At 33.2% G+C, this 12,783-nt stretch overlaps 1 protein-coding gene across 9 annotated transcripts; it reads left to right on the top strand.

Moving 5' to 3' along the window:
• Positions 1–2,629: 2,629 nt before the first annotated feature.
• Positions 2,630–10,739, top strand: LOC107915107 (probable xyloglucan galactosyltransferase GT14). Of its 9 annotated transcripts, XM_041079174.1 has the most exons (4): positions 2,701–3,468; positions 3,730–4,090; positions 4,214–4,303; positions 9,677–10,739. In XM_041079174.1, exon 4 carries the CDS (start codon positions 9,678–9,680, stop codon positions 10,653–10,655), a length of 978 nt encoding a protein of 325 aa, XP_040935108.1. In that variant the 5' UTR covers positions 2,701–3,468; positions 3,730–4,090; positions 4,214–4,303; position 9,677; the 3' UTR covers positions 10,656–10,739. The 9 variants fall into 9 exon arrangements, 7 of the variants coding, with proteins under 7 accessions (XP_040935108.1, XP_040935109.1, XP_040935107.1 ...); XR_001689195.2 differs by lacking the exons at positions 3,730–4,090; positions 4,214–4,303; positions 9,677–10,739 and adding an exon at positions 8,048–8,311 and having other exon boundaries at positions 2,697–3,020; positions 3,152–3,468; XM_041079175.1 differs by having other exon boundaries at positions 2,701–3,020; positions 3,152–4,303.
• Positions 10,740–12,783: the final 2,044 nt, after the last annotated feature.

The raw sequence follows: 12,783 nt of genomic DNA, 5'->3' as shown, positions 1-12,783 counted from the left end.
ATTAACTTTATTTATTTATTCAACATTCAAATACATAAAAAAATAATAACATGTTTACTACGATATTGGCATATTTCCTAACACGGATCAACTTGTTGCACACACTATCAAGATTCTGATTCGGTAGTCTTTTAAACATTTTGAATACGGTTATGTGGCATATAAATAGGACTAGTTTTGTACTTATGTTTACTTTTGATGCTCTTGAGTTTGAGTCAAGTATGATATTGATTTTGGATGCTTGAGTATGATGTTTTAAAAGAATTTGTATTGGCAAGTTATTCTTGAAGCATTTGAATGGTAAAATTTGATTGTGTAAAGATTGAGTTAATATGTTTGAAATGGCATATTTATCCGGTTATGAAAATGTGATGGTAACCTAGGTATATTAGCATATGGAATGTTGCTTAATGAAAGGCTTTGGTACTCAAGTGCATGGTATTATGATGAGCCATAATTGAAATGCATAAATGGTAAATGTTTGGATGTTGAATTTGGTTTGCAATTCTTATTTGAATGCTTGAAAGTTCATAATGTGATAAGCGATGTTTTAATGTCTAATTTTTTATAATGAAATGAAAGTTCTTTTGCATAGATGAATGAATACTTGGGCACGTGTTTCGGTCTGGTATGGTACAGGTTTAAATGTGCATGCATGCACCATTGTGTTAGAAATTTAAGTGATTTGAAAGCTAGATCAAAATGACCTATTTTTACATCACACGAGCTGGCCACACGACTGTGTGACAAATATGGGTTGGTGGAACAATCATGTGACTTCTGGTAAAAAGGAATTTTTAGGGTCGCAAGGCTCCCAATTGTTACACAGGCCAGCCATATGGTTGTGTGACTACTGAAGGAAATGGCTATTTCTGTGCCATACGACCTTAGAAAGTTACATGACCGTGTGTTCCCTGTTTTGCATGAATGTCCTTATCTTTTGAGAATGTTATAGTTTGGTTCTTGCTTGTTCCCGGGTCAACTCTAGAGCTCACATAAGCTTGTACAAGACTTGAAAAAGTTTTAAATTTTAGTAAATGATTAATCTAATAAAAGCTATTGAATTTTGATCATAAATTGTTTGTAACTATTCTGCTTCGTACTATAGCATTCTATAACTCGATCCCGGCAATAGGGACGAGCGAGGGGTGTTACAATTACATTATTATTCTATTTTATTCCAACAAACTAGTTGTACTTTTAGAAAGCATTTGGTATGATGAAAAGTTATCACTTTTTAAGGAATTTAATTGGTTGGAATGTGATTCCACTGTTTGGTATACAACATTTGGTTTAATTTCCTTGGAATGTAATATCCCTTGGGAATTACTTTCTTACAAGTTATGGAAAGTGATTTCATTGATAATTGTGAGAAAGTAACTTTCCCATGTAGATGAAAAGTAAAAAAGGCTTGCTAAGATAAAAATAACCTTTCTTTTAGGGTAAACTTTCTAGTTAGCCACCAAACTTTTAGGGTGCTTTCATTTTGGCCATCCAAAATAAAATCTTTCCAATTTCGTCAACTAACTCTTAAGGTGCTTTCATTTTAGTCACCCAAGCATTAAATCTCAAACGATGGTTAACTATACATGTCGCATCATGTTTATACTTTCATATTGGTCACCCATATTCTAGGTTGCTTTCATTTTGGTCACCCCAAAAAAGGTTTTTTTTTTACTTATTGATCAGGGTAAAAAGTATTAGGGATTCAAGTGAAAAACGGTAGAAACTAAAATAATGCATTAAAAAAATTGTCAAATTGTACTTATTTAACCCCATTTCTGGAAGTTCTAATTTTTTTTTCAATATTAAAATTTTAAACTTTAAAACATCAAAATCAATTAAATAACTTATTGAAAAATTATATCCCTTGATAATGTCAACTGATTTATTACTATAATATTGGAACTAAATAATTTAATCTCCTTCTAAAAGTTTAAATTTTATTTTATTTTATTTTTTCAAATTAAAATAAACTGAAATAACTCATTTTTAATAATTTTCTATGAAACATAAATTTCTTTTGATTATAGTATCTTGAATCTTCCATACTAAGCTAAAAGTAAAGAAAAATCTTTGCAATTAATTAATTTAATTAATTTTATCTTTCATACCAAACAAAATTCATAGTTTTATTTATTAATTTTTTACCCAAACGAAGAACAAACAATTAATTAATTAATTGTAATGATTTTCAGAAATGGGATAAACAAATACAATTTGATAAATTTTTGGTATTATTTTAGTTTCTACAATTTTTTCACTTTAATTCTTAATTGTTTTACCTCAACCAATACTTAAAAAAAAGATTTTTTGGGTAACTAAAATGAAAGTATAAATATAAAGTTTTATGTACAGTTAACTACCATTAAAAATTTAATGCCTGAATAACAAAAATAAAAATATTCTAAAAATTGAGTAACCAACTAAATAATTTACCTTACTTTTATTTGTGTTTTAGGATATTAAATCCTTATTGTAAAAACAAAAATATAACATGTCTTTTATTCTCTGGTCAATTATTTAAATTCATTGTTTCAAAATAAATATTTTTTTCTTTTGTTATAAATATTTTAAATATATATTTTTATTAAATCAATATTTTTTTTAAGAGAAACGACTAGATCTTGTATTTATATAAAAAAGAAGGCCAAAAATAAGACCACCCAAACTGGGTCATCTAAACTGGGCTAAGGTTTGAATTAAGAAATGGCGGTTTTAGTCTGCCATGAGTAAAGTAAAAGCAAATGTAAAGGAACTACAGAAAAAACAAAAATAATAAATGCTGCAGAAAAAGGAAACCTAATCTTTAAGACTAGTCGAATAAAAAAAATAGCCGTAGACCTTTTTTCGTCTTCTTGTCCCATCATCTGTCCCTTTTGTTTCAGATGGTAGCCGTTTCAAAATTTTCTTTACCTGCTACCCATTTCATTTCTTCCCTCATACTTCACTCCTTAGTCTGGTTCTCTTCTCCAGTGCCCTTCCGGATACAGAGAGAAACCCCCATTCGCTTGCACTAGGTATGTCTCCTCTTATTTCTTTAAAGCTTCTCGAGCGATCTTGTCTGCAAATACGTTATGTGTTCTGTTTATAAACTGGAATCAGATATTTTGAAAACTAATCTTCTTGCTCTGGATGTCGTGAATAATAGCCCCTATGACTGACTTATCTTTCTCCATGGATTGGCATTTCTTGATGATTGTCCGGGAATCCCCTATGACCGTTACTGAGGGGAGATTCATCGTAATCCCTAGTTTTGTCGCTTGTAGACCTGCAAGGGCTTCTGCGGCAAAAGGAGAAGGAACATTTTTGTGCAGGACTGTCTTTGTTGCGGAGAATCTACCTGACTGGCCCCAGACCACCACCCCTGATGCTGATTTAAGAATCCTTTTATCAAAGGCTGCGTCAAATGTAATCGTCACTTCGTTATGAGGCTCTCGAAGACTGTGACTATAATTCATATTTGAGGTACTTGTTCTCTCCTCCAGACCTTCAAGTTCGGCTATATATTTTTTAATTTTATGTGATAACTCTCTCCTGTCTCCAATTTTCTTTCATGTATGAGTATATTTCGCGAGTTCCAAATAAACCACATACCAGAACAGATCCTTTTACACTGCTCAGTAGTACTCCTCTTGAAAACCCAAGTGATCCATTTCCAGAATCCCTGATTCGTACTTCCAATAATCCAGGATAGATCTAATAATTGCCATACCTCAACTGTTATAGGACACTGCCGAAAGATATGAGTGATATCTTCTTCCTCTCTTCCGCAACGAGGACATGCTACATTACTAGTAACTCGTTTGTATTTTAAATTAATGAGAGTAGGAAGATAGTTCCAGGATATTTTCCATACTGTAATTGCTATTTTGGAAGGAAGTTGTAGATTCCATAGCTTTTTATAAAAATCCTTAATGTCGGCCTGTATTAAACAAAAATTAGGATCCAAGCTAGACTCTTGTAATAGTTTGTAGCCGTTCCTCACTGAAAATTCTCCTGATGGTTCACCTTTCCACACTTGGAAATCCTCATGAGGAGTTCTGCTAAAGGAATCTGCATTATTTTGAGGGCAATTTCTGTTGGCAAGGTACGCCTAATCAAGTTTGCCTTCCATTTTCTGTCTGCGACTTCTATTAAGTCTGCAACTAACTTAATTCCATTATCATCTCTGTTGGGCCATTCTCCTAAATTGGTACCTGGGATCCAACAGTCATCCCATATAAAAATTCCAGTCCCTCGTCCAACTCTCTAACACAGCCCATCCTGAAACAAGCCTGTGGCAGCCTAGATACTCTTCCAGGTAAGTGAAGGTAGGTTACCTAACTGAGTGTTAAGAAAATCCGACTGTAAAAAATATTTAGCTTTAAGAACTCTCGCTAACAATGAATTCAGATAAGTAAGAAGACACCATCCTTGCTTAGCTAACAACGCAATATTAAACTGGCATAAATTACGAAAACCAAGACTCCCTTTCTCCTTTAAAAGACAAAGATTTTGCCACGTACTCCAATGTATCCCCCTCTTGCCATAACTTTTTTGCCACAAAAAAGTAGCTATGATGCTTTCTAATTCCGAACATAATGATTTCGGTAATAAAAAATATGCCATTGAATAGGTTGGAATGGCTTGCAAAACCGCCTTGAGGAATACTTCCTTCCCCCCTTGAGATAAGTGTCTAGTGCTCCAATTGTCAATTCGCTTCTTAACCCGGTCTTTTAGAATCTGAAATGACTCCCTTTTCTTTCTGCCCACCATATTTGGCAAACTAAGATAACGCTTTGGATCATTTGAGCTCCGTACTCCCAAAATACCTATAACCGCTGCTTTGGCTTCTTTTGTCGTGTTTTTACTAAAGAAAATCGTAGATTTTTCAAAATTAAAGCACTGGCCCGAGCAGATTCTATATTCCCTTAGAATTCCTTTCAATGTGGTAGCCCCTCTACTAGTCGCCTCGTTGAATAAGATACAATTATCTGTAAAAAGTAGATGCGAAATTTACGGTCCATTTCAGCTAGCTTTCACTCCTCTCAATGCTCCTTCTTTAGCTGTAAACCATAATAAACAAGACAAACCTTCCCCACATAAAAAAAATAAAAATGGGCTCAATGGATCTCCTTGACGAAGACCCCTTCCTGGTTGAAATTGTTCTCTTACATGCCCATTGACCACGACTGAGTAGGAAACAGAATCTAAGCACTTCATAATGGTATCAATCTAAATTCTAGCAAAACCCATTCGAACCATTATGACTTTTATGAAATTTCATTCAACTCTGTCATATGCCTTGCTCATGTCAAGCTTCACTGACATAAAGCATTTTTCCCCAGTCTCTTTAAATTCAGTGTATGAATAATTTCATAGGCCAGCAGAATATTATCCAATATTAACCTTCCTGGTACAAAAGCGCTTTGAGCTACATCAATACATCTCTCCATTATTCTTCAGAGCCGATTTGCAATAGCCTTAGTCAGTATAATTAATTTGTTTAAACTCCTTACCTTCATTAAGGATTTGAAGACAAAAATTGATGACGTCCTCCCCTACAATGTGCCAACACTTCTGATAGAAAAGAGCCAGAAATCCATCCCCACCTGGGGCTTTGGTGGGCCTCATTTCAAACACTGCTTCTCGAATCTCTTCTTTTGTATAAGGCGTTGTAAGCCTTTGATTGTCCTCCTCTGAAATGCATCTAGTAATTCCCGACAATAAATGATCAGTTCCTCCTCTTCCCTGAGATGTAAAAAGATTCTAAAAATATTGTCGTGCAATCCCTTCCATTTCTTGAATGGCTTCCATTTCATTCCCTTTATCATCTCTTAATTTATGAATGCAGATCTTTTTTCGCCTTAGTGACGCCTGATTGTAAAAAAATGTTGTATTTCTATATCCAAACTTTAACCAGTTTACGCGAGCTCTTTGTTCCCAATATCATTCATCTTTATCAATTTCAAAGTTCAATTGAATCTTTGTGTCAATCATCTCTGCAAGGTTGATATCGTCTCGATCAACTTCTACTAAATTTGAAAGCCTGTTTATAAGCAATTATTTACATCTCCTTCTATCGATTCTAATTCTCCCTGCCCATCTTTATAACCCTATTTTTAGATTATCAAGTTTTTCCAACAGGTCCCCTGAAGCTCACTCCCAAATATTTTGAACCTCCTCACCAAACAAATCCTCCATAATCCACCAGGCTTCAAACTTGAATAGTTTGTTATCCAGCGGTTTATCATCTTTTCTTATATTAATTAAAAGGGGACAGTGATCAGAAAAAGAGTGAGTAACATGAGAGAGATTTACCTCAGCAAACATATTTAACCATTCCTTATTTGCAACTCCTCTATCTAATCGTTCTTGGATGTTTGTTTCGGGCAGATTTCCTTTTTCCCAAGTGAATCAAGTCCTAGAGAATCCTAGATCCATTAACTGACAATCTTCCAGGACATTACGGAAAGCTTCCATTCCTCTTTCATCTCGAGGTAATCCTCCTTTTTTTTTCAAACCCATACATGATTTCATTGAAGTCCCCACAAACCATCCAAGGAATTCCTTCCTCCGTAAACAAATTTCTCAATGCAGTCCAAGAAGCGTCTCTATCTTGTGCATAAGGGGATCCATAAAATCCCATAAGCCTCCATTCACAGCTCACTTCACTGTCATCAATCAGAACGTCAATGTGCCTTTTAGAAAAACTCTTAAGCGTGACACAAATTTCTTTTCTCCATGCCAAGCACAACCCTCCTCTCGTTCCCTCCGGGTCAACTTCAATTCCATGTGGATATCCACAACTGTATCTTACTCTTCCCATATGACTTTTTCCTAGCTTTGTCTCCATAAAGAAGACCAGTTGGGGATTATGAGATTTCAACATATACCGAAGTCTTCTAACAGTGCGTGAACTCCCCAATCCACGGACATTCTAACTTAAGATTTTTATTGTGTTCGGTCGGCTTGTCTCTTGGCAGCCGCCGATAATAAGTGATTGATCTCCATCACGCTTCTGTTTCTTACTACTGAAGTAGAACCTTCTCCCAATTCTGCTGGTACCTCCATCTCGCTCTTAGCCCTCTTCTTCCCTTCCTCACCTATAAGTGCTACCTCTTTTAGATCATGCTCCATGTCAGTAAACACTAACGGGATTAATTGATTATCCCTCTTTGAATTCAAGAGTTCTATTTTACCTTCCAAGTTTACCCCTAAAATCGAATCATAAGGCCTCCCAAATCCTTGATTCTTGTTTCTCGCCGTCTACATAACATTATCTATCTTATAATTCCCTTGTCCATTCCCTTGCATTCCTCCCTCCCCCTCTTCCCTCAACCATACACTGTTCATGGCTAGAGCCCTCCGAGATTGAGCTCGTAGCGATAGATCCCATCCCAATTCAGCAATTTCCACACCTAGCGCCATCTTTGCTTCACAATAAGAGTCATTATGTCTCAGTCGACCATAATAGAATCAAAATAAAGACAATTTCCACACCTGAAACATAATCTGTTTTTTCCTTTTTAAAGGGCGTCGTACATCTATCTGGACTCGTATTCTCATATAATTTATGTTTTCTTTTCCTAGATTCAAGCCATCATATTCAATAAAATCCCCTAAAAAATTGCCCACTTGTACTGCCAAGTTTTCAGAGAGACCAATCGGTACATCATGAATTTGTACCCAAAAAGGCGCCAAAATTAGAGGAACTTTTAAAGGATCCTCCCCCCATTGTAACTTGTGTAACAGTAATAGATGATTATTAAATGACCAAGGAGAACCTTTCAGAACTCTTTCCATATCCATAACATGATAAAATTGAAACAAAAATCTCTTTTCCCCAAGATCTCGAATTTGGACAACCCAAACAGGATGCCAAAGATTTGCCATAATGCTTTTCATTGCAGGAAAGTGAATAATACTAGCTGTTAAGAAACAACCCACCAACCTGAAGACTTCTTCTTCTCTATTTGTGTTCTAATCAACTTGAATTTGTAAAACTGCATCTTCATCTTCATTGAGTGTTAACCCCGCTAAATTTGTTTCCATCTGCTGCAAGTGAATGATTCAATCAAGAGTACGCCGTGATGATGTAGAAGCGCTAAAAAGTGAAGTAGGCCGCCGTCAATCAAAAAAAAAAGAAAAAAAAGAACCGAACGGAAAAACAAAAACCCTAGAAACGTGCCAGAGAGGGCAGACTGAAAAATATTAAATCAATATTTAATATAAAGATTTTGTAAATCCTACATTTTCACAATATTGCAAGTTAATTTTCAAATGTATGTCTATTATTGATTTTGATCAAAATAAATTAAACTAGACATGTGTCATGTATTAAACTCTACTTGTGGAATTAAAAAATTTTATTAATAGTGGACAGAATACTAACCCATAATAAAAAATGCTCGAAAACGTTATTATTAAGAGAATATTTAGTATACTATCAGTGTAATTTTTAGATTCTACAAATATGGTCAAAGGTTGGCAAGTATATGATATAAGGGTATAGTAAAATATTAAAAAATAAATATATAAAAAAGAGATACATGTAAATTTTTTAAAATTATTTGTAAAATAAAAAAAATTAGTATAAAATGTTAACTCAACTATTAAATATTTAATTCATATACTTGTCAATATTAAATATTATTTAAAGAAAATTAAAATATACAAAAATTATTTTTTATTTAACAAAAATCTTTTAAGTATACTAAATATGTTATTTTCCTTTCTTGTGAATAATGAATCACATGAATCTAAAATTCAACAATATTGAAAAGTCTTCACCAACTGTCTAAATAAAATACATTTGATTTCGCTATTGCTGCGATCCGTCCTCTGTCTTTATCAATCTATTTTTTCCTTTCTTGTCCGATTAGACATCCCCAAATAATTTTCTTGGTTGAGTTGCGAACCCCTCAACTACCCACATCATCAATTACTTTTTTAATGAATTATATATATCCCCCTAGATGTTCTTTTTTCTCCTAAAACTAAAAAATTTTTTTAAGCCCAACTTTTATCTTAAGTTAGACTTGAACTCCAAAGTAATAATTGAACTGGAAATGACTTCACTCCACTCTCTTACATCTTATACAACACGATTCCATCACACGTTATACCTGTCCCCTTCAACTTGGCTGCCATTGGTTCTTAGTAGATTATTGCTTTATCTTATATCATTCTTTTTCTTTGATTTCTTGATTCCCTTGGCTGCAATGAAATTCCATGCACTGATAAGTGAGTTTTGTGTTGCCAAACCCCTCAAAAACAAATGGAGGAATCAATCCAGGAGAATAAATTGCAGCAAATATTTGTGCTTTCTTCTTATGTTTTCCATTGTTTTAGTAGTCTTTCTTTGTCACCTGTTTTTCTTTTCAATCGATGCTCGACCTTCATCTCACCACCACTCAATGAAGAAGATTCATAGTTTAGTTGGTGAAAGTTCAAGTCAAGATTCTTGCTTGGGTTGATATATTTATATTCATGATCTTCCCATGCGATTCAATCAAGATTTGCTCACCAACTGTCAGGTTCTTACAAGGTCCATTGATAAAACCAGTATGTGTGAATATGTACAAAATTCTGGTTTTGGTCCTCAGATTATAAGCTCTGAGGCTTCGGATTTATGGAACAGCAATTGGTTTTGGACGAATCAATTCATGTTAGAAGTTATTTTCCATGACAGGATGAAGAAATACGAGTGTTTAACTAATGATTCACTCGTTGCTTCGGCCATTTTCGCCCCGTATTATGCTGGTTTGGATCTTCGTCGCTATCTATGGGGTTTCAATACTTCCATGAGAGATTCCTCGGGTCTCGATTTGATTAATTGGCTTAAACAAAAACCCCAATGGAAAACGATGTGGGGTAAAGATCATTTCTTGGTTTCCAGCAGGATTGCTCGTGATTTCAGGAGAAAATCCAACAGGAAATCCGACTGGGGAAGCAACTTCAGATTCTTACCAGAATTTAAGAACTTGTTGATGTTAACAATCGAATCAGGTCCTTGGAAAAACGACATAGCTGTTCCATACCCGACTAGCTTCCACCCTTCAAGTGATGATCAAGTTCTTCAATGGCAGAATCTGATGAGAACCCAAAACAGGCCCTACTTATTCTCTTTCGCAGGTGCCTCAAGGACCCGACAAAAGAATTCAACAAGGAAGGAAATCATCCGCCATTGCCAATCTTCAAACAAGCTCTGCAAATTACTTGACTGTAACTCAGTAGGACATGAATGTGATGATCCTTTGAAGTTGATGAACTTGTTTCGAAGCTCAATCTTCTGTTTACAACCACCAGGGGATTCATTAACGAGAAGATCAACATTTGATTCCATTTTAGCTGGTTGTATCCCTGTGTTCTTCCATCCAGGGAGTGCTTACACACAATATTTATGGTATTTGCCCAAGAATTACTCCAACTATTCTGTGTTTATATCGGCGAATGATTTGAAACTTGGAAAAGTTAGAATCGAGGAGAAATTGGTTACGGTCTCCAAGGATGAAGTAGCGTCGATGAGAGAAGAGGTCATAAGATTGATTCCGAGGATTATTTATGGGGATCGACGGTCTGGATTGGAGAGTGTTGAAGATGATGCATTTGATTTGGCAATCGAAGGAGTTTTGAAACGAGTAGATAGATTAAGGGGAAGTGACCTTTGATTAGAGTTTCCAAGTTGATTTTGTATAGTTTTCTCCTTTGTAATAGTACTTTTAGTTTTATTATTACATGATGAAATTCAGATATGTAAATATATTCTTTCAACTTAATTACAAGTGAAGGAAAGGACATAAACATGGAATTTCCAATTGGGCGCTTCCCCACAAAACCTGTGGGTCAGGCATCAACCGGTGAAGGCCACCGCCTGTTTCTCCTCACACTAATCCCGCATCTTTTTTCGCTGCTGTCGTTCTTGTTGCGTCAATGACCGGGTCCACTCACACTTCTAAAATTTTATTTCTCTAAATTCCTTCAAATCTATCTAAAATTTATATATTTTCACAATTTAAAAATACTAAATATATGATGTGAGTAAAAAAAATTTAATATATTTAATAAAATTTTATATAAAAAATCAATAATAATGATAAAATTAGGTTGTTTTATGGATATATACTGAAAACCAATTAAATTTGGTCGTCTATGCTGTTTTTTTTAAATTAATAGATTTATAATATTTTTGGAGAGAAAAAGTGAAAACGCACTCTATAGGTCGTGTTTTCACTAAAAACTAACAACTTAGGTCTTTTGGTCAAATGGTTAAATGTTAGTATTTTTATCCTTGAGTCCCCGGGTTCAATTTATCTCCTATTTACATTCATATTTTTTATTTCATGTTGTTTTAAGCTTAATTTTGTCCTTAGTCCTAGGTTCGATTCTCTTATAAGCTTTTTTATATATTTTTTTATTTCATTTGTTTAATTTTTTTATTTTTAATTAATAAATATTTTATTTATAAAATAAAATAAAATAATAAATATGTAATTATTTTTTAAAAATATCAACTAATTCTTTTTGATATATTTTTGTTTATATATAATATTTATATGTCAAATATTTATTTTCTGTACATATATTGTGGGTATGGATTGAAAAATATATATTACACATATAAAAATTATATTTACTAAAAATAATGATATTTGCAATAATTATTTGATTTTATAAATAAGAGAGTTATTAATTAAAAATAAAAATAATCTTGAAAACAATATATTTATTAATTATAAACATTAATTAAAAAAACTTGAAACAACATGGAATAAAAAAACACATATTAAAATACTTATAAGAAAAATTAAACCTGAGACTCAAAGATGAAATTGCAATTATCTAACCAAAAGAGCTAACATGTTAAAAATATTAATTAAAAAAAAGATTGAAACAACATTAAATAAAAAATACAAATGTGAAAGAGAAGAATCAAACCCGAAACTCAAGGACAAAATCACTAACATTTAACTATTTAACCAAAGGAGCTAAGCTATCAATTTTAGTGAAAACGCATTTTATAGGGCACGTTTTAAGCTGACGTTACTGAAAGCATGCCCTGTATGATGCGTTTTCAATAAAGACAACATAGATGGCCAAAAAAAACAATTTCATTTTCTCTATTCAAAAAAACATATATCGATAAATTAAAAAAAAAAAGGCATAAATGACTAAATTTAACTTTCTTTCAGCATATATCCGTAAATCAACCAATAAAATTAAATATTTATTATATATTGTATTTTAAGTTAAAATCTTATTAGAATTAAAATTTTTGGGCTACACAAGAACAAGGTAATCAACAAATTGGCCAATAAAGTTGCCAAATTTCTTTGTCATTGCTTAGGCAATAAACCTTGGGAGAGATCATGGATCTGACAATGGAACCTATGGAACGTAGATATACCCCAATTCTTCCTTGCCAAGGTTCCTCTTCACTATCCTCAATGGATTTCATTTTCTATAACAAAAAATGGAAAAGAAACTATAAAGTAAACCAAAATGGCAAAAGGCAAGAGAAAAGAAAAAACTGAAACGTAAGAGAAAACGTGTTTCAAAAGCAAACTTGTTATTACGGTTGGTGTATTTAATGATATTATACTCGTTCATTGTTTAGATCTTAAATGCAGCCTTCATAAAAAATACAATTTTGTTTCTTTTATTGAAAATGATTAATATATTATTTCGTATGAGATTAATTTTAATATTTAATTTGATATTTAAACGAAATCACATCATATAGTTAGGTAAATATTTAATAAGTGTACACCAATAAAAAAACATAAGTACTTAATTGAG

This window comes from Gossypium hirsutum, chromosome A10 (assembly GCF_007990345.1).
Source record: "Gossypium hirsutum isolate 1008001.06 chromosome A10, Gossypium_hirsutum_v2.1, whole genome shotgun sequence".
Classification (NCBI taxonomy): domain Eukaryota; kingdom Viridiplantae; phylum Streptophyta; class Magnoliopsida; order Malvales; family Malvaceae; genus Gossypium; species Gossypium hirsutum.
The sequence above is the reverse complement of the archived record's forward strand: the minus strand, read 5'-3'. Positions and strand labels throughout refer to the sequence as shown.